Raw genomic sequence first — 20,984 nt, 5'->3', positions numbered from 1 at the left:
TTGAATGTAGCGGTATATTAAGGCACACCTGCTGAAAATCACAGTGAGAAGGAGTGGTGAGTGATAAAGTAGAAATGAGCAGCAGTCAGGTCATGCAGGGCCTTTGCATTCATTTTCTCTTTGCTGCTGCAACAAATTACCACAAATTGGCAGCATAAAATAACATGAATTCATCATCTGTAGGTTAAAAGTCTAACAAGGCTAAAATCAAGATCAGTAGAGCTGAATTCCCTCCTAGAGACTGTGGGAGAGAATCCATTTATTTGCCTTTTCCTTCTTTTAGAGGTGCCCACATTCCTTGGTTCATGGTCCCCTCTGTCTGCCTTCAGAGCTGGCAATATCTGGCTTCATCTCTGAAGAGTCTTCTGTAGTCACTTCTCCCTGCCTCTCCTCTGCCTCCCTCTTGTACTTTTAATTTTAAGGACTCTTGTGATTACACTGAGCTCATCTGGATAATCGAAGCTTTTCTCCCTATTTTAAGGTCAGATGATTAGCAGTCCTAATATAATCTGCAATGTCAGCTCCCTTTTGCCGTATAAGCTGTCATATTTACATGTTTCAGTGATTAGGTCATGGACATTTGGGGTCAGGGAGAGATTGTTGTGCTTTCCACTGTCTTATAGACCATATTAAAGGATTTGAACTTTTTATTAATGGCAAGAAAAACCATTAGAGGGGGGCCTGGTGGCTCTGTCGGTTAAGCCTCTGACTCTTGATTTCGACTCAGATTTCAGCACAGAGCCTGCTTGGCTTCTTCTCTTTCTGTCCTTTTTCCCCATCTCTTTCAAAATAAATAAACATTTTAAAAAATTAGAAAGCTTTAAACAAAGAGATAACATAATCAGATTTGATTTTTAGGAAAATCACTCTGGTTCTGTATGGTGCAGTCATTTGTCTAAAAAATAGTGTCATATAGTCAATTTAGTAAGTCATTTCCAGCACTTTTTCCCTTTGGTTGTAAAAACTTATTTTGCAGTAATTTTAGATTTGTGGAAGTGATGCAAAGATAGTACAGAATGCAGTGTTCTTCACTCAGCTTCCTCTAAAGTCTTAACATCTTCCAAAACCGTGGTACCTTTATCAAAACTAGAAAATTAACATTGCTGACATACCATATTAGCTAAACTATAGATTTTACTTAGGAGTGCCTGGGTGGCTCAGTCGGTTAAGCATCCGACATCGGCTCAGGTCATGATCTCTCAGTTTGTGGGTTCGAGCCCCACGTTGGGTTCTGTACTGACAGCTCAGAGCCTGGAGCCTGCTTCAAAATCTGTGTCTCCCTCTCTCTGCCCTTCCTCACGTGTGCTCTGTCCCTCTCTCTCAAAAATATAAACTTTAAAAAATTTTTTTGAAAACTATAGATTTTATTTCTATTTTCCTACTGTTTTTTTTTCCTGTTCCTGAATACAGTTCAGGATATCATACTGCTTTAAGTGTCATGTCTCCTTAGTCTCCTCTGATCTGTGACAGTTTCTTAGCCTTTTTGTTTGTTTTTTAGGACTTTGACAGGACTGGTTAATTATTTTGTAGACAGTTCCTCACTTTGCTGATGCTTTCTCATGATTAAGTGAGGGTGAATTCTTAAGACTGTCAGTTTACTGGGGCACGTGGGTGGCTTAGTCAGTTAAGCATCTGACTTCAGCTCACATCATGATCTCATGGTTTGTGAGTTCAAGCCCGTGTCTGACTCTTTGCTGACAACGCAGAGCTTTGGACTCTCTCTCTGTCCCTCCTCTGCTCATTCTCTCTCCCTCTCGCTTTCTCTGAAAAGTAAATAAACTTAAAAAAAATAATTTATGACTTTTTAGAAAGAATACCACAGAGGTGAAGTGCCCTTCTTATCACATTGTATTAGGGATCAGATGATATCAACTTGTTTTATTACTGGTCATGTTAACCTTGGGCACTTGATTGAAGGAATGTCTTAGCCCAGACAAAATGTCATAGACTGTGTGGCTTAAACAGTAGCCATTTATTTTCTCACAGTGTTGGAGTCCAGAAGTCTGAGATTAGGGTGACAGCATAGTTGGGTTCTGGTGAAGACCCTCTTCCTTGCTGTTGTGCTTACATGGCTTTTCTGCATGCATGTGGAGAGAGAGGGATTTCTTCTTCTTACAAGAAAACTAATTCCATCATGAGAGTCCTTCCTACCATTGTGACCTAATCTAAACCTAATTACCTCCCAAAGACCCCATCTTAAGACCATCGAATTGGGGTTAGAGCTTCAACATACGTATTGGGGTGTGTGTGTGTGCATTTAGTCTATCACAGGGGCTGCCAGGTTCCTCCACTGCAAAATTTTTTTTTTTTCCTACTCTGTTTGTTAGGAGTTACTTAACTCCAGCCCACATTCAACAGAAAGTAAGTTGAGAATTAAGCTCCACCTCCTACAGTGAGGTATATCAAATAATTTGTGAGCACATGCTGAAGTCATCACAGTAATTCAAATATTCTTCGGGAAATACTTGATTCCTGTTTCTCCTTAAAGTTTGGCCCACTAATTTTAGCATTCCTCAGTGGCTTGTACCTGCAGTGATTTTTACTGTGGAATTCTGATGGTAATTTTCTCTTTTGCTCATTTATTCTACATTTATTATTTGAACTATTTCTGTAAGGAAGACACCCCTTTTCTCCCATTTTAAAATGTATGCAGTCATTTATTTATATCATTATAGACTCATGAATATTTACTTTATTCTTTGGATTATAATCTAGAACTATCATTATTTATATTTGTTGCTCAAGTTGTTTTGAGTTTTGGCCACTGGGAACTCTTTCAGGTTGGCTCCAGTGTCCCTTTACCTCCATCCTTTTGTCTTTTGACTGCTTCCTTACTTTCGGACACTACAAGGTACTCTACTCTGCACTTGCCCTATCCCAACACTGGAATCAGTCCTTTGTCCAAGGAGCCCTAGTTCCTTTTGTTGGGGCATGGTTTTTAGAAACCAAGACCTGGGCCCTGGAGGTGCTCATAGCTACTGGGGTGTCACTGCTTATAGGCTTTCTCAGTAGACAGAGTTAGGAGATATTTATGTATATACTTAATTATGTATGTAAACATCTCTATAATTACATCTGTGCCCATTCATCTGTGTATATATTACCTAAGTATCCTTCACTCAGGTTATCATACATGTAATGCAGTTAGACTGATCTGTCACAGTCTTCATTCTGTCCTAGATTATCTTGACATTCTGGATGTTGTTTTACAATTTGCAGATAGTAAAACTTGCTTTTGTTCTTTGTGGTGTACAGCTCTATGAGTTTTGGCAAATCCGTGCAGTCAAGTATCTACCACCACCACAGTATCATAGAGAACAGTTCCATTACTATAAAAAATGTCTTCATGTAGTCCCCTGGTAATCATCATCTCTTCCTCCACCAGCCCTGACAACCATTGCTCTGTTCTACATTTCTGTCATTCTGCTTTTCCAGAATGTCATATAAATAGAGCCATAAAATATGTCTCTTGGGTCTGGTTTCTTTCACTGAGTTACATTCATTTCTGCTGTTGCATGAATCGGTTGTCTGTTCCCTTTTATTGCTGTGTACTTTTCTATGGTATGTGTATACTAGGATTGTTTAACCATCCTCTGTTGTTGAATATCTTGTTTGTTTCTAGTTCTTGGTGATTGTGAATAAAGCTGCTGTAAACATTCATATACTAGTTTTTGTGTGAACGCAGGTTTTCTGCTCACATAGGTAAATGTGTGGGAGTAGCACTGCTGGGTCGAATGGTAACTACAGTTGACCCTGAACAACTCAGGATTGAACTGCATGAATCCACTTATATGCAGATTTTTTTCTATAAATACAGTAAAGTACTCTTAGTGTGACCTATTCCTTATGATTTTCTTAGTAACACTTTGTTTTCTATACCTTACTTCATTGTAAGAATACAGCATATAGTACGTATAACATATAAAACGTGTTAAGCAACTGTTTATGTTATCGGTAAGGCCTCCAGTCAATAGTAGGCTATTAGTAGTTAAGTTTTAGGGAAGTCAAAAGTTATCCTTACTTTCAGCTGCACAGGGAGTTCATGCCCCTAACCTCTGCATTGTTCAAGGGTCAGCTGTATATATTTAACTTTACTAGGACTTGCCAAACTGTTTTCCAAGGTGGCAAAATAGTACTATTTTCTGTTCCCTCCAGCAATGAGTGAGAGTTCCTTTTGCACCACATCTTTCCCAACATTTGATATTTTTATTTTTTTGTTGTTGTTTTAGTCATTACAATGGCTATGTAGTGATATTTCATGGTTTAATTTGCATTTCCCTAATGATTTATGATGAGCAGCTTAATGTTTATTGCCATCCATATATCTTCTTTGGTGATTATTTTCAGACCTTTTACCAGTTTTTTTGGTTGGGTTGTCTGTTTTCTTACCGTTGGATTTGAAGAATTCTTAATAAATTCTGGATATGAGGCTTTTATTAGGCATGTGATTTGTAAATATTATCTCCTCATCCATAGCTTTCTTATAATTCTCTTGGTGCTTTTTGTAGAGTAAAATTTTTAATTTGATGAAGTCTCTTTTCTCAATATTTTCTGTTCCTGATCATGCTTTTTAGTGTCATAGGTTAAGAACTTATTGCTAATCTCATATTTATCTATATATTCTAAATTTTCTCCTAGAAGTTTTCAAATTTTACATTTAGATCTGTGATTCATTTTGACTTAAGTTTTGAGACCTTAGACGTGTTGAGGTTCATTTTTTTTTTTTTGAGGTTCATTTTTTGAATGTGGACTATGACAGCACCATTTGTTGAAAAGATTATCTTTACTTCATTGAATTGCCTTGACATCTTCGTCAAAAATCTGTTGGCTTATGTTTTTGTGGCTCTATTTCTAGATATTTTATTATGTTCTGTGTATCTGTCCTTTTTCTGGTACCACACTTTCTTGATTATTGTAGCATATAAAGCAACCCTTGAAATTGGGTAATGTGAGTCCTCCAAATGTTCTTTTTCAAAGTTTTTGTTTTTTTGGTGTTTTAGTACCTTTGCCTTTCCATAGAAATTTCAGAATCAGCTTGTTGATATTTATTAAAAAACTATTGGTATTTTTATTGGCATTGCATCAAACCTAAAGATAAAAACTGAGATAATTTATATCTTAATAGCAAGTCTTCCAGCCCACAAACATGGTATATTAGTCCTTCCATTTATGTAAAGAAATCCTTGATTTTTCATCAGTGTTTTGTCATTTTCAGCATATAGATCCTTTGCATATTTTATTAGATTTATATTTTAAGTACTTCTTTGTGATATTATAAATAGTATTTATTTATTTATTTGTTTGTTTATTTTGAGAGAGAGCATGCACACGTACTTGAGCAGGGGAGGGGCAGAGAGAGAGGGAGAGAATCCACACAGACAGCACAGAGCCTGATTCTGTGCCACAAACCAGGATATCATGACCTGAGCCAAAGTCAAGAGTTGGACGTTCAATCAACTGAGCCATTTAGATGCTTGGTTTTGTTTTTTATTTTAATTTTAAATCATATTTGTTCATTATTGTTTTGAGGAGTGCATTTGACTCTTACATGTTGACCTTGTATCTTGTGACTTTGATAAACTCACTTATTTTCTTTCTTTCTTTTTTAAAGATTCTTCAGATTTTTCTACACAGTCCTGTCATTCTGCAAATATAGTTTTATTTCTTCTTTTCCAATCTGTATGCCATTTCTTTGTCTTTTTTTTTTTTTTTTTTTTTTTTTTTGCGTTTTTAAAGTATCTAGTAAATCCTGAACATTGTTGAATAAGGGAATGGCTTTTATTTTTTTACTATGAATGCATGGTAGTGAAGAATACAGTACTTACTAGAGTTGCTTGGTGCCACTGCTTTACTTTATGCCACAGGGCCAGTGTGGTACCCATCATTGCTTCTGTGCCATTAGTACAAATGTCAACACAGCAAAGAAGGCAAGTACCATTTTAGTACTCTTATGAACATAGTTTCTACCTATGGATCCCCCATGAGTCTCCAGTATTACCAGGGTTCTGTGTACTACACTTTGAGAATTGCTGTTCTATATCCTTACTGTACAAGTTTCCCAGGTCTGCTGTAACAAAATCCTACCAACTGGGTGGCTTAAAACAACAGAAATTTGTTCTCTCCGGGTCCTGGAGACTGGAAGTCTGAAGTTAAGGTGTTGCCAAGGCCATATTCTCTCTGTAGACTCTAGGGGAGAATCTTTTTCTTGCCTCTTCTAACTTTTGTTTGACAGTTGACGTTCCTTGTGGCTGCATCACTCTGCTTTACCTTCTCGTTGCCTTTTCTTCAATGTGTGTATCTTCTATTTACGTGCATCTTATAAAGTTACATGTGGTTGCGTTTAGGACCCACTTAATCTCAAGACCCTTAGCTTAATCTTGTCTTTTGTCATAAAATGTAATAGTTATTCTTTTCCCTATAAGATCATTTTCACACATTCTGGGGATTAGGATGTGGATATATCTTTTGGGAGGCCGTTGTTCAACCTTATTGTTTACATAAATATTAGACTGCTTCATCTTGTTCCACAGATTTCTTAAATTTTCCTTTTCTTATGTTTTCTCTGTTTTTAATTACATCATTTAATTTATTTATTTATTACTGTTTTATTTCAACTAAGCTCTACACCCAATGTGGGGCTTGAACTCACAACCCCGAGATCAAGAGTCACGTATGCTGACTGAGCCACCCAGGTGCCTCAAATTTGGATCACTTTATTGACCAGTCTTTAGATTCTTTGATTCTTTCTTCCACTATGCTGTTGAGGCCATCTAGTATATTTATTTCAGCTTTATTCTGAATATTTTCATTTTCAAAATAGTTTTCATTTCTCATTTTATATTATCAGTTCAGTTACTGATTTTTTTTTTCAATTCTTTGAATATATTTTCTTTCTTCTTTTGAACATATTTACAGTAGCTGCTTTAAAACCTTTGCTAAATTCAACTTCCGGGACGACTTTGATTCTGGTCTCTGCTGGTTTTTTTTTTTTTTTTTTTTTTTTTTTTTTTCAACGTTTATTTATTTTTGGGACAGAGAGAGACACAGCATGAACGGGGGAGGGGCAGAGAGAGAGGGAGACACAGAATCGGAAACAGGCTCCAGGCTCTGAGCCATCAGCCCAGAGCCTGACGCGGGGCTCGAACTCACGGACCGCGAGATCGTGACCTGGCTGAAGTCGGACGCTTAACCGACTGCGCCACCCAGGCGCCCCTCTGCTGGGTTTTTTACTGGGCATCTCGATGTTTCTCCTGTGTCTGTCTATACAGTTAGGTTGCTAACTAGGGACTTCGCCCAACTATTGTAACTGATAGGAAATTACTTTCAGAAGAGTAAAATGAATGAACACACAGACTTAACCTACAAATGTATTTATTATCATATTGTTCAATATTTTTAAAATATGGAAAACAACCTAAATGGCTATTAATAGAGAAGTGATTAAAATATGGTAAACCTATGTAATGGTATGTTATAATTCTATGTAATTATATAGATTCTATAAATCTATGTAATGGTATGTTATAATGGTATGTTATAACGTAAATGTATGTTATAATTCTACTTTTGCTTAACTAAATTAGATATATCCTAAAAGAAATTAGTGGGTAGTTATACATCAATATTAATAGCAGTTATCTCAGGTAGTAAGATTATGGATGATATTTTGTTTGATAATTTTCTGTACTCCTTTTTGCAATTATTGTATATCACATTTGTAATAAGAAAAATACTCCTAGAGTTATTTTTCAAAATTTTGGCTATCTACATATATAACTAATTTATCCTTTCATCCACAATCTTTGTCTCTCTCCATTTTAGTAGTTGTAAAATACCAGCAGTCTTTTCTTATATGCTACAGAACCATTTTGAATTCACAAAGAAAGATGCACATCTAAATAATCCCAGAAAACCAGTTATTTCTCTGTCTTTTTTTTAAATTAGTAGCATTAATGAAATTTGGTAGTACCTAAAAATACTTTTGTAATTAATATTTCTACTGATGTCCAATTTAAATGTTTAGGCCTAGGGGCGCCCGGGTGGCTCAGTCGGGTAAGCTTCCGACTTCAGCTCAGGTCATGATCTCACAGTCCGTGAGTTCGAGCCCGTGTTGGGCTCTGTGCTGACAGCTCAGAGCCTGGAGCCTGCTTCAGATTCTGTGTCTCCTTGTCTTTCTGCCCCTCCCCTGCTCATGCTCTGTCTCTGTCTCAAAAATAAATAAAAACATTAAAAAAAAATAAATATTTAGGCCTAGGTTGAAAGCATTCCATATATGCTGACATTAATTCACCTTTTCTCTTTGTATTTTTCTGTCTTATAGTTGTGTTCAGTATGAGTCTAATGCAATCTGCATATGTAATTTTAAATTGTCTGGAAGTCATATTAAAATAGCTGAAATAAGTACAATCAATTTCAGTTTATCCAGTTACCACAATATATAAAAGGTTGTTATTTTCACATGTGTTCATGTTCAGTATTAAAAAGTTACTGAGAGGGGCGCCTGGGTGGCACAGTCGGTTAAGCGTCCGACTTCAGCCAGGTCACGATCTCGCGGTCCGTGAGTTCGAGCCCCGCGTCGGCTCTGGGCTGATGGCTCAGAGCCTGGAGCCTGTTTCCAATTCTGTGTCTCCCTCTCTCTCTCTGCCCCTCCCCCGTTCATGCTCTGTCTCTCTCTGTCCCAAAAATAAATAAACGTTGAAAAAAAAAATTAAAAAAAAATAAATAAATAAAAAGTTACTGAGAGGGGCACCCTGAGTGGCTCAGCTGGTTAAGCATCCAACTCTTAATCTTGCTCAGGTGGATGATCTCACAGTTCATGAGATCCAGCCCTGAGCTGGTCTGACAGCACGGAGCCTGCTTGGGATTCTCTCTCTCTCTCTCTCTCTCTCTCTCTCTCTCTCTTTTTCTCTCTCTCATGCACTCTATCAAAAAAATAAACAAACTTTAAAAAGATAAAAAATTAAAAGTTACTGAGCTATCTTACTTTTTTCATATCATTTCTTTAAAATTGAGTGTGTGTTTTATACTTTTTTTTTTTTTTTTTAATTTTTTTTTTCAACGTTTATTTATTTTTGGTACAGAGAGAGACAGAGCATGAACGGGGGAGGGGCAGAGAGAGAGGGAGACACAGAATCGGAAACAGGCTCCAGGCTCTGAGCCATCAGCCCAGAGCCCGACGCGGGGCTCGAACTCACGGACCGCGAGATCGTGACCTGGCTGAAGTCGGACGCTTAACCGACTGCGCCACCCAGGCGCCCCAACTTTTTTTACAAAGGTTTTTTTTTTTTTTTTTAATGTTTTATTTACTGTTAAGACAGAGAGAGACAGAGCATGAGTGGGGATGGGGCAGAGAGAGAGGGAGACACAGAATCCGAAGCAGGCTCCAGGTTCTGAGCTGTGAGCACAGAGCCCGACGTGGGGCTGGAATCCAAGAACTGTGAGATCATGACCTGAGCTGAAATTGGACGCTTAACCAGCTGAACCACCCACGTGCCCTGAGTGTGTGTTTTATACTTAAAGCACCTTCAATTCAGATTAGCTACGTTCTAGTACTCGATAACCATGTGTCGCTAGTGGCTACCATATGGGGTAATGCAGGTCTGTCACATGTGTCTATGATTCCAGTTGTTTTTACCTGTCCTAGTAAACCTAGTTTTCAGCCCTTAGTTTTTTTTTTTTTTTCATTCTTTCCTAGTGTACCTGATTCAACTCTTTTTCTATATTTTACATAAGCTTTACAGCTCTCAAGTAATATGTTATCTACAAAGGAACTATTTTTCTAATGGAATAGGACAACTTAGTGCATTCTGTACATATGTACACATAATTATGTTTAACTGATTTAAAGATAGCATGTTCTTTTGTAAGAATTATTGAAACTGTGATGTCTGGACTTTTAAGAATATAGTACATTTTTATGTTAAGTAAAGTTGGGTGTAGTTCAGTTTTAGAATCTGGATTCTGAATTCTTAAAAATAGTAATTAGTTGCTGTGTCAGTTGCTATTGCTATATAACAAATTATTCCAAAACTTAACAGTCAAAAACAACTATTTTATTATGCTCACAGATTTTGTTGATCAGGAATTTGCACAGGGCAGAGTCAGGATGGCTTTCCTCTGCTCTATGATATCTAGGGCCTCAGCTTGGAAGACTCAAAGGTGTTTTGATGACTGGAGTTTAGAATGATCTGGAAGGCTCATTTATTCACATGTCTGGCACCTGGGCTAGAATGACTCAAAAACTTGGGAGTTCAAACCTGGGTGCCTAAATGTGACCTCTCCATGTGGTTTGACTCCCCCAGACCATGGCAGCTGTGGAATAACTGGACTTCCTGCGCAGCTAGCTACTCAGGGGTCCACATGCACATGTTCTTTCAAACAACGTAGAAACTGAATTGTCTCTGATCAAGCAGGGAAGTCACACGGCTTCGCTTCTGCCATTCTTTATTGGTGGAAGCTATTAAAAGCCTGCTCGAATTCAAAGGCAGTAGACAGATTTCACCCTTTAATCAGAACAGTATCAAAGAATTTTGGGACCACGTTTTAAAACTGCCACAGTTGCTGAGGGAATTATAGGAAATACAGGCAAATGCAAATGCTAATACTACTGAAATTTCGATAATTTACAGATTTTGTTAAAAATAAAAGAGCATAGGTGTATGTAACCTCTGTGTTTGTAATATTTGTCAGGTTCAGTTTTTAGTATGTGTAGAAGAAATTAAACTTTAATATTAGTTTTGGTATTATATCCTACTACAGTTAGTAGAATTATCTAATACATTTTAAAGATGAAGAGGAACGCCTGGGTGGCTCAGTGAGTTAAGCGTCTGACTTCAGGTAATGATCTCGCTGTTCATGAGTTCAAGCCCGGTATCAGGCTCTGTGCTGACAAGGCAGCTCAGAGCCTGCAGCCTGCTTCAGATTCTGTGTCTCCTTCTCTCTCTGCCCCTCCCCTGCTCATGCTCTGTCTCTTTCTCTCTCTCAAAAATAATAAAAACATTTAAAAAATAAATTTGAAGAAAATACTCTCTCTCTCAAAAAAATAAGTAAATAAATAAATTTTTTAAAAAAGGGCACCTGGGTGGCTCAGTTGGTTAAGCGTCCAACTCTTGATTTCAAGGTCATGATTTCATAGTTCATGACTTAGAGCCCCACATCCGGCTCCGCGTTGATACTGATAGCGTAAGGCCTGCTTGGGATTCTCTCTCTCTCTCATTCTCTCTCTCTCTCTCCCCCTCTCTCTCCCTCTCTCTCCCTCTCTCTCTCTCTGTCTCCCTCTCCTCCTTCCCCCCTCCCTCCCTGCCCGCCCAGTTCTTCCCCCCACTTATGCGTGCTCATACTCTAAATAAATAAGTAAAATTGAAGAAAATGTGTTTCTTGTTAGGTCACAGTAAGATAAAATTTTTAAAAATATTTTACTTGTCCTGGATACCATTTTCTTTTCATTTAAGCTGATCTTATGTTTATTTATTTTTTTAAGTAATCTTTTAAAAATTGATTTAAAATATTTGAAAGGAAGCATTTTACTTCCAAAGGAGTCTTGATTCATTTATCATTTGAACCAGATTATCTTCACATACTTTTCATATATTCATAACATTTGGATCTTGATATTGAAAAGGATTGGTAAGCATCAACATATAATTAGCTATTCACACCTTCACATCCCCTCAAAGTAAGTAACTTTCTTTGATGGGCTGAGAAGTGAAAAAGGTTTCCTTTTTTCACCAGAAGTAGGTAGTTCACTTCTGGTAAACATTAGCATGTACAACATTCCTGTTAGCTTTAAAAGAATGGCATTTGAATAGCTTGGACATACTGATGATTATTTCCCTGTTTTCAGATCCTATAGGATAGATGAGCCACATCATTTATTAAGTGGATAGATATTTAAACAGACTTATCTAACTCTGATGTGGGTCTTCTCTTGATTGATAATGCCTTACCAGTATAGAGTTTAGTCTTTTTTTTTTTGTTTTTTCTTTTTGCCTAATTTGTAAAGTAGGTATAATTACAACTGTTTACTTCAAAGGACAGTGAATGGCACATAATGTAATATGTTTAATAATACTTGTAATATTAATAAAAGAGCACTGGGTGTTATATGTAAGTGGTGAATCACTAAATTCTATTCCTGAAATTACTGCGCTGAATGTTAACTAACTTGGATTTAAATTTTAAAAAAATTAATAAAAGTAATACTGAGGTTAATGTTAATTTGAATGGTATTGATACAAAATATATTCTGTAGTGATCAAAAATATGAATATATGTCAATGGAAATATTAAAAGTATTAGAGGAGGGATGCCTGGGTGGCTCAGTCGCTTGAACTTTGACTTCAGCTTATGTCGTGATCTCGAGGTCTGTGAGTTCAAGCCCGCCTCGGGCTCTGTGCTGACAGCTCAGAGCCTGAAGCCTGCTTCAGATTCTGTGTATCCCTCTCTCTCTGCCCCTCTCCCGCTCATGCTCTGTCTCTTTCTCTGTCAAAAAAATAAATAAACATTAAAAAAAAATTTTTTTTAAGTAGTAGAGGAAAACACAGGTATATATTTTTATAATATTAGAATGGGGCTCTATTAAGTATGACTTAAAAATTTATCAAGCATGAAAGAAAGATTTTACTATATAATAATAGAGAAACTATAGCAAAGGGCACCATGAACAAAGTCAAAAAACAGTAACCCAAGGGAAACAGTAACCCAAGGGAAAAAATTTTTTTTGAATGTTATTTTTCAAGAGAGAGAGAGAGAGAGAGACAGAGTGTGAGGAGGGGAGGGGCAGAAAAAGAGGAGACATTGAACCTGAAGCAGGCTCCAGGCTCTGAGCTGTCAGCACAGCCCGATGTGGAGCTCGAACCCATGGACTGCGAGATCATGACCTGAGCTAAAGTCGGACACTTAACCAACGCTTAACTGACTGAGCCACCCAGGTGCCCTGGTTAAACTTCTTAATATGCAAGAACACTTATAAATCATTATGGAAAGCACAACCCTGTGACAAAAGGACAAATAACAGAGAAAGACACCTAAGTAGCTAAGAAATACTTGGAAAGATTCTTAGCATTACTCAAAATTAAGTATGCAACCTGAAATGTTTCTCAGGTTGGCAAGATTGAAATGTTAGTGTTGGGAAGATGAGGCATTCTTAAGCATTATTCATAGGAAGTATAAATTGATAGATTTTTTGAAGAGATATTTGGCAGTAATGGTCAATTTTAAAAGTACGAACCCTTTGAACCTCCAGATTCATCACAGAGGTTGACCTCATAAATATAAATTAGTTTACTCCCTGAAATAAATATTGATCAAAGGAGATTTAGTGAATAATATTACATCTCCGTAATGAAATACTATATAGATTTTTAGAAGAATAGTGAAGATTTATATATGCTAACACAGAAGGATATTCAGGATATTTAGTAAAAAAAAGCAAATTACAGCACTGTGTCATGAAAGATACGCAAGAAACCATTAAGTATAGCTACATGTAGGAAGAAGGATATCAGCTACCAGGAAAAGGAGTGGTACTTTTTATTTTATATTTTTCACTGTTTGAAAAAAAATTTTTTTTACAATGGGTATCTAGTGTTAGTTTTTTAGTTAAAAAAAACAAAAAACAAAAAAAAGCTAATAAAAAAGGTTTGTACTTCTTCCATACTGGGAATGGTAGTTATCTATTGCTGTCTAACAAAACAATCCAAAATTTAGCAACTTAAACAACAAATATTTAATCTCATCATTTCTGAAGGACATGAATTTGGGAGCAGCTGGGTAGTTTCTGGCTTTGGATGTCATGAGATTGTAGTCAAGCTGTCATTTGGAGCTGTAGTTTTCTCAACACTCTACTGAGTATGAAGGATCTGTTTCTAAACTCACTGATGTGGTTGTTGGCAGGCCCAGTTTCCCCTTGGCTGTTGGGCACAGAGTTCAGTACCTTACCTCATGGGTTTTTCCATAGGCTCCTCACAATTCGGCAGCTTTGTTCAAACTTAATGATCTAAGAGAGAGCTAGCACTCAAGATTAGGCTAATCTTGGAAGCGATAAATCATTACCTCTGCTTAATGTGCTATTGGTCACGCAGATCAGTCTTAGTATATTGTGGGAGGATGTGAATTCACACCCAAGGGTATCAATACCATGAGGTAGAGATCACTGGGGGACATCTTGGAGGCTAGCTACCACAGTGGGTCATAATAGTATATCTTTTGTGACAATTTGGGATTATGGCAATATTTACATGGGAACTGTGTTTAAAAACTAGTATCTCCTTGCCAATCCCTATAAATGTTTGCTTTTCTTTTTCAGGTCCAGCACAGAATCAAATGCATGTTCCATCAGGGTATGGATTGCATCCTCAAAACTATATTGCTCCCTCAGGACATTATCCTCAAGGACCTGGGAAAATGACCTCATTACCATTGGATAGCCAATGTGGTGATTACTACTCTGGTCTCTATATTGTACCGACACAAAATGTGGTGACTCCTAACACAGCAAACCAACAACCAGGAGCACAGCAGATGTATGGCAGGGGTCCTACTGCTCCTCATATTGTAGGATCCACTCCGGGACCTTTCCAGGGTGCCGCTTCATCAGCATCCCATTTGCATACGAGTGCCTCCCAGCCGTACTCCCCTTTTGTGAATCACTACAGTAGTCCAGCCATGTACTCTGCCAACTCTTCTGTTGCTTCTCAGGGATTTCCCTCTACTTGTGGTCACTATGCTATGTCAACTGTTTCTAATGCTGCGTATCCTAGTGTTTCATATCCCTCTCTGCCTGCTGGTGATCCATATGGGCAACAAATGTTTACCTCACAGAATGCTCCGACTGTCCGGCCGGTTAGGGATAATTCATTTTCTGGTCACAGTACAGCTATCAGTCATTCATCACCGCTTCCACCTCCACCATCACACCAGTACCACCAGCAGCAGAGTCTTTCAGGATGCAGTACTCTCTCATGGTCAGCTTCAGGCCTTCCGTCAACCCAAGATAATCTCCTCCGAAACCACAGTGGCTCCCTGGCTACAGCCAACAGCAACCCAACAAATACTGGTAGGTTGAATGAAAAGTACACCAAAGCATGGCTGAAAATCAGTGCATTTCCAGTCAGGTTTTTATTTGTATGAAGGTTAAAGATAATATTGCCTAATGGAAAAATTGGAAATTAGCTCACCTTTGCAATTTATTTGCCTTATTTATTGCCGTACTTTGCAACATTTCCCCGAACCCTTTTCCTTCACCTATTCACAATCAGACACCCAACCATCTACCATACATAGGTGTGTTCTTTGTCATGATTGGGATCTCAGGCAATGTTTATTGATACATTTTATGCCTCTGCAATAGTTGTCTTTAGTATGAATTAGGTCTAGGGCAAAATAGGATCCATTTGGATTTATGCTTTGTTAGCCACTACTTTCTTTTTTATACTGCTCAACCTTGGGACAGTTACTATTTCAGCCAGAGCCCTACTCACTATAGAATACCACACTGGTTTCCCAAGTGAAGCCCTGTTAGCAACGCTCACAGAAAAAATATATATGTATGTAATATGTCAGAATACATACTAAAGCTTATGTTTTCTATTCCCTATTGGTAAATTAGGATGAAGGATGGGGAAGAGGAAGAAAGATACATGAAGAATACTCTTGTAGTCTTTCTAACCATCCTAAATCAAGATATGGTTAAATTTATTAGTTTGAAAATTACGTACATGTCATTTTAGTGTGGGGTTTCCATAGGATATACTCATTTTAATTCAACTTGTGAGCTTGAACTTCACAAAATATGCTCTTGAACTGAATGAAAATGTATGTAAAGAATGAGAACTGGTCAAGATGTGGTAGTTTTCTGAACAGTATCTTTAAATTGTATATCAGAGTCCAAAGAGCCATAGTTTAAAGATGATGTAGAAAAGTATCCTTCCCTGGACAATTAGATTATTTAAAATTAGAACTTTGGAATATTATGTCTGAACTGTATACTTGAGATCATCTGTTCTTTCACTGCTGTGTTATGTAAAAACACTTTTGGCTGTAAGCAACTAATAGTGGTTTAAACAAAAGTGGTATTTTTCTCAGATAACAAGAAGTCTAGGTAGATATAGTGGATCCAGATGTCCTCAGTGTCTTTTCTGCCGTCCTTTGCACATTGGTTTATAGAAACAGTTGAACTTCTGTATCTGTAGACATCTAGTCTTGGTTAAAAGCAGAAAGAAGGGAGAGGAAAGAAGATAGGGTGGTGGTACTGACAGACTTTTTATATCATTTGCCATAGCTGTTTTAAAAGACAGTCCCTAATTTTAGGGAGGATTGGAAAATGAACATTTAGCTTTGTAGCCTTCATGGTAGAAGCAGGTGAGAAAGAAATGTGTTGGTATCAACTAGGCCTTGGGTAAGTCAACGTAGAGCATCTCTCACAGCTCTCAAATCTGGCTGTGCACCAGGTCCCCTTGCACAGATTGTGATCTTCAACCCTACCTACTGAGCTAGAAGAGAATCTTCAGTATAGTCTGTGGAATCTATATTTCTGATTTGACCTCATGACGCCTAGTACAAGATTCAAACGCAAATTCTATTTCTTTTTGTTTTACAAATGAGGAAAGCTATCCAAGTTGGGTTTTGCCTTCCAGTGGTGATTAATGTTAGAAACAGAATTTGTCCCGGAGCTCAGTTTCTTTGACTCTCAGCCTTCCCTCCTCAGAACCAGGGCTTTCTGTCCCCTAGAAATTGTTTTCTTTCTCTCTTCTTTCAGCAGTCCTTTTACAGATCAGCTTATCCTAAGGTCCCTCTGACTTAAGGATTTTGTGACTTTCGGGACAAAAAAAGAAGAAATACAGGTAATTCCTATCTTATTTCTGAGATGGGAATGGGACCCTGGATGGAACCAATTATACTGAGATACAGGGTCAGGGAAATACGGGGCCACTTGGCCAATGAATAGAACACCTAATTGTAAAGAGCTATCGCTGAAAAAAATATTGAATAAAGAATAATTACAAAATTACCTTCTTTTTGAATAATAATTAGTCCTTTACATAGAGAGATGGGGTATATTTCCATTCTTTTAATCCTAGTACCGTACCATGAAAGTCATAAAAATATAATTTGAGAAGTTAATTGATGTCGAATAGGGTTTTGTTTTGTTTTTTTTTGCCTTTAGATTGGTAAGTTACTTTTTAATTCTAGTTCGGAACTTGACAAATATATCTCAGGTTAATTGGATACTTGTTCTTCCCCATTTCAAAAGAAATAAAGAGGTTATTTTTGAAACCTACTTTGAAATGAAATATTACAGAAGTTCCCAGACTTTCTCAGGTTGAATCGATATGTATCAATATTTCTTTTCGTGGCGCCCCAAGCAATGTAGTAGTAATAGTTCATAAGGTATTTGGCAGATATCACTGTTTCTCTTAGAAATTTAAAACATCCTTTGGTAAGTTTTTATAGTGAAAAATTAACAAATACACATAGAAAGAGTTCAGATATAGATAGAATGAAAACTAAAACTTTACTACCGTTAGGAATTTTGGCCATTAATTTCCAGAGATAATCACAGTTAGCAGTTTTTTTTGTGACTCCTTCCAGAAATCCTCTACACGTATACAAATGTTCTATATTAGAGGTATCATAAGCACATACATACACATTTAAAGTTAATCATTAAATACTAAGGAATTATTTTGTATGATACACTAAATAACATGAAACTATTGAAATTTGTAAATTTTTGGTTAATTTATGTTACTTTTACTAAATAAAACCCATTTAATCCTAATATATAAATGTACTATATTGGAATGGAATAAACTACATTCATTTTTTAAAAAATAAGGGGCGCCTGGGTGGCTCAGTCAGTTAAGCGTCCAACTTCGGCTCAGGTCATGATCTCGCAGTCCGTGGGTTCGAGCCCTGTGCTGACAGCTCAGAGCCTGGAGCCTGTTTCGGATTCTGTGTCTCCCTCTTTCTCTGACCCTCCCCTGTTCATGCTCTGTCTCTGTCTCAAAAATAAATAAATGTTTAAAAAAAAATTTGTTTTAAATAAAAAATAAATAACTAAATAAAACATCCCTTAGAACCCTGTAAATTTTTGCAAGGGTGACTTGTGTGCTTAGGTACCAGTTTTGGGAACCATGGGAATATTGATTTAAATTTCCTAGAAAGACAGGAAACTTTTTTTAATTGTTTTGGTCACACGTATACAATATTATTAAATTAGAATGATAATCTTAGGTATTAAATATAGTTTTGTGTGAAATTCATGGAATAATTGACTAAAATGATTGCATTTTTTTATTGATTATACTAGTTTCATTTTAGGTGTAGTAAAAGTTCTTCAACAATTCATAAAGTGTTGGAGATCCAAAAACATGAACCTGAGATAAATGATTACCAAAAACATGGTGATGCATACATGCTATTATTTTTAGGCAGCCAATAAGTTCATTTTTAAGAGCATTGGAATAAAAGAGAACTTAAATATTATCTCATTCGCCTCTTATTTTATAAGAACATGTCACTGTAATTCAGCACTAGAACTTCAAATTTTTTTTTTAATTAAAAAGCTTATCCCAATTATATATGTCTTGGGTGCTATGTTTAGTTGTTAGGGTGAAATTTTGGCTGATATGTGTCCTTTCATATGTGAAAAGGTGTCCTTTCATTAGGACTGTTACTGTAGGTAAATCTCTGAAGGTTCAGAAATTCTAGTTTGAGATGAAGTTAGTTGAGTGGGTGACTAAGATAAAAAGATACCCATCTTTGATAGCAAGATGAGTACTGAAACTTTAAATTCATTTAAAATCAATTTTTTACATTTTTTACTATCCTTTGTTTTGAAAATACATAATTTTAAAAATTAGCAAGATAATCTTGCCAAGACATACAGTTTTGCCAGGAAAGTTATTTTTTTTTAATAAAGGTTCATTTCTTTTGAGAGAGAGGGGCACGTGTGCACAGGGGAGAGAGAGAGACCCAAGCAGGTTTCACACTGTCAGCACAGAGCCCACTGTGGGGCTTGAACTCACAAACCATGAAATCATGATCTGAGCCGAAATCCAGAGTCAGCTGCTTAACCGTCTAAGCCAACCAGGCGCCTCTAGGAGTTATTTTTATTAAAATTATTTTGACTTTTTTTGCTTAACGAGAGTCCCATATTAATAGCATATTATGACATAGTACTGTCTGAGAATGGTGTTTTACTATGTGCAATTTTTTAAAATAAAAAGCATTTTAAAAACTGCTTATGTAAAAATAATAATAAACACCTATATAATTCTATATAAAAATCCACAATACACATGACACTATGATCTAATTACTGATAAGTTAATATTATGTCTGTCATCTTGGGGTACTGATGTGCCTGAGGAAAAGCAGAATAAATTCTCAGGAAGTTTCCCCTGATATTTCATATTTGAACCGCAATCTGAAAAATGAGTTCTTCATGTGTAAAATAAATTGCAGGCGAAATAAATATTTTATATTAGTTTATTTTTTTAATGTTTATTTTTGAGAGAGAGAAAGAGACAGTGTGAGCAGGGGGAAGGGCAGAGAGAGAGGGAGACACAGAATCTGAAGCAAGCTCCAGACTCTGAACTGTCATCACAGAGTCCGATGCAGGGCTCGAACTCACAAACTATGAGATCATGACCCGAGCCGAAGTCAGATGCTTAACCAACTGAGTCACCCAGGTGCCCCCAAGATAAATATTTAGATGCAAAAGGCAAAATTTTAAAAACTTCTGAGAAAGTACAGAGGACTATCTTTAGAAACTTGGAATAAGGAAAAGTTTCTTAAGGCAACACTCATATAATAAATTATCACTATATTGAATAAGCATGTTCAACTTGACTAATTTCTCTCTCTCCTTTTTTTTAATGTTTATTTATTTTGAGAGAGAGAGTGCAACGGGGGAGGGAGAAAGAGAGAGGGCGAGAGAGAACCCCAAAGCAGGCTCCACACTGTCAGTGTAGAGCCTGATGCGGGGCTGGATCCCAGGAACCATGAGATCATGACCTGAACTGAAACCAAGAGTTGGACGCTCAACCCACTGAGCCGCCCAGGTGCCCCCCTGACTAATTTCTAGTTAAAAACTTTTCTTGGGACACCTGGATGGCTCAGTCAGTTAAGCATTTGACTTTGACTCAGGTCATGATCTCGCAGTTCACAAGTTCAAGCCCCACATCAGGCTTTGTGCTGACAGCTTGGAGCCTGGAGCCTGCTTCAGATTGTGTGTCTCCCTCTCTCTCTGCCCTACACTGGCTCATGCTCTGTCTCTCTCTCTCAAAAATAAGCATTTAAAAAAAAATTAAAAACTACTCTATGATCTAGAAGCCATTATTTAAAAAAAATTTCTTTTCTTCACTGAAAGACATGAAGAAAACAAAAAGACAAGCTCTGAACTGAGAGAAAAAACTATTTACAGTATTTATCCAGAATACACAAATAACACATACAAATTAATAAGGAAAAGACCAACAACCCAAGAAAAAAACAGATGAAATGAAAACATACTTTATCTCATTAATTTTGAGGAAAAGAAAATTAGAACCAGAATGAGATTACCTCCCCGCCTTTTTTTTTTTTTTTTTTTTTAATTTTAGCACGAGTGGAGGACAGGGGCAGAGGAGGGGAGAGAGAGAGAGAAAACAGGCTCCACACTCAGCACAGAGCCCAACATGGGACTTGATCCCACAACCCTGGGATCATGACCTGAGCTGAAATCAAGAATCAGATGCTCGACTGACTGAGCCACTCAGGTGTTCCATAGAATGGGATGTCTTTTTATACCTAGCAGTGGAATGGTAAAAATTTGAAAGTCTGACCGTACCAAGGGTGTGGAGTAACAGGAAGACTCTTAGACACCGTTGTTGATAGGATTTATTGGTTCACTATTTTACGAAAATTGGGCACTAGTGGAATTGAAGATAGCCATCCCCTAAATGCAGTGATTCCATTTCTAAAATTTGATGCAATGAGTC

General features: G+C 37.1%; 1 protein-coding gene across 4 annotated transcripts in view; it reads left to right on the top strand.

Annotated features, from left to right (window-relative positions):
* Nucleotides 1-20,984, top strand: part of SEC24B (SEC24 homolog B, COPII coat complex component) — a 101,263-nt gene that overhangs the window by 9,068 nt on the left and 71,211 nt on the right. For all 4 annotated transcript variants that reach the window (XM_045470644.1, XM_045470636.1, XM_045470627.1 and 1 more), the window contains exon 2: nucleotides 14,306-15,055. In XM_045470644.1, coding sequence (XP_045326600.1) covers nucleotides 14,306-15,055 — 750 coding nt within the window. The remainder of the gene's footprint in view (nucleotides 1-14,305; nucleotides 15,056-20,984) is intronic.

Source organism: Leopardus geoffroyi, chromosome B1 (assembly GCF_018350155.1).
Source record: "Leopardus geoffroyi isolate Oge1 chromosome B1, O.geoffroyi_Oge1_pat1.0, whole genome shotgun sequence".
In the NCBI taxonomy this organism is placed as follows: Eukaryota; Metazoa; Chordata; class Mammalia; order Carnivora; family Felidae; genus Leopardus; species Leopardus geoffroyi.
The sequence above is the reverse complement of the archived record's forward strand: the minus strand, read 5'-3'. Positions and strand labels throughout refer to the sequence as shown.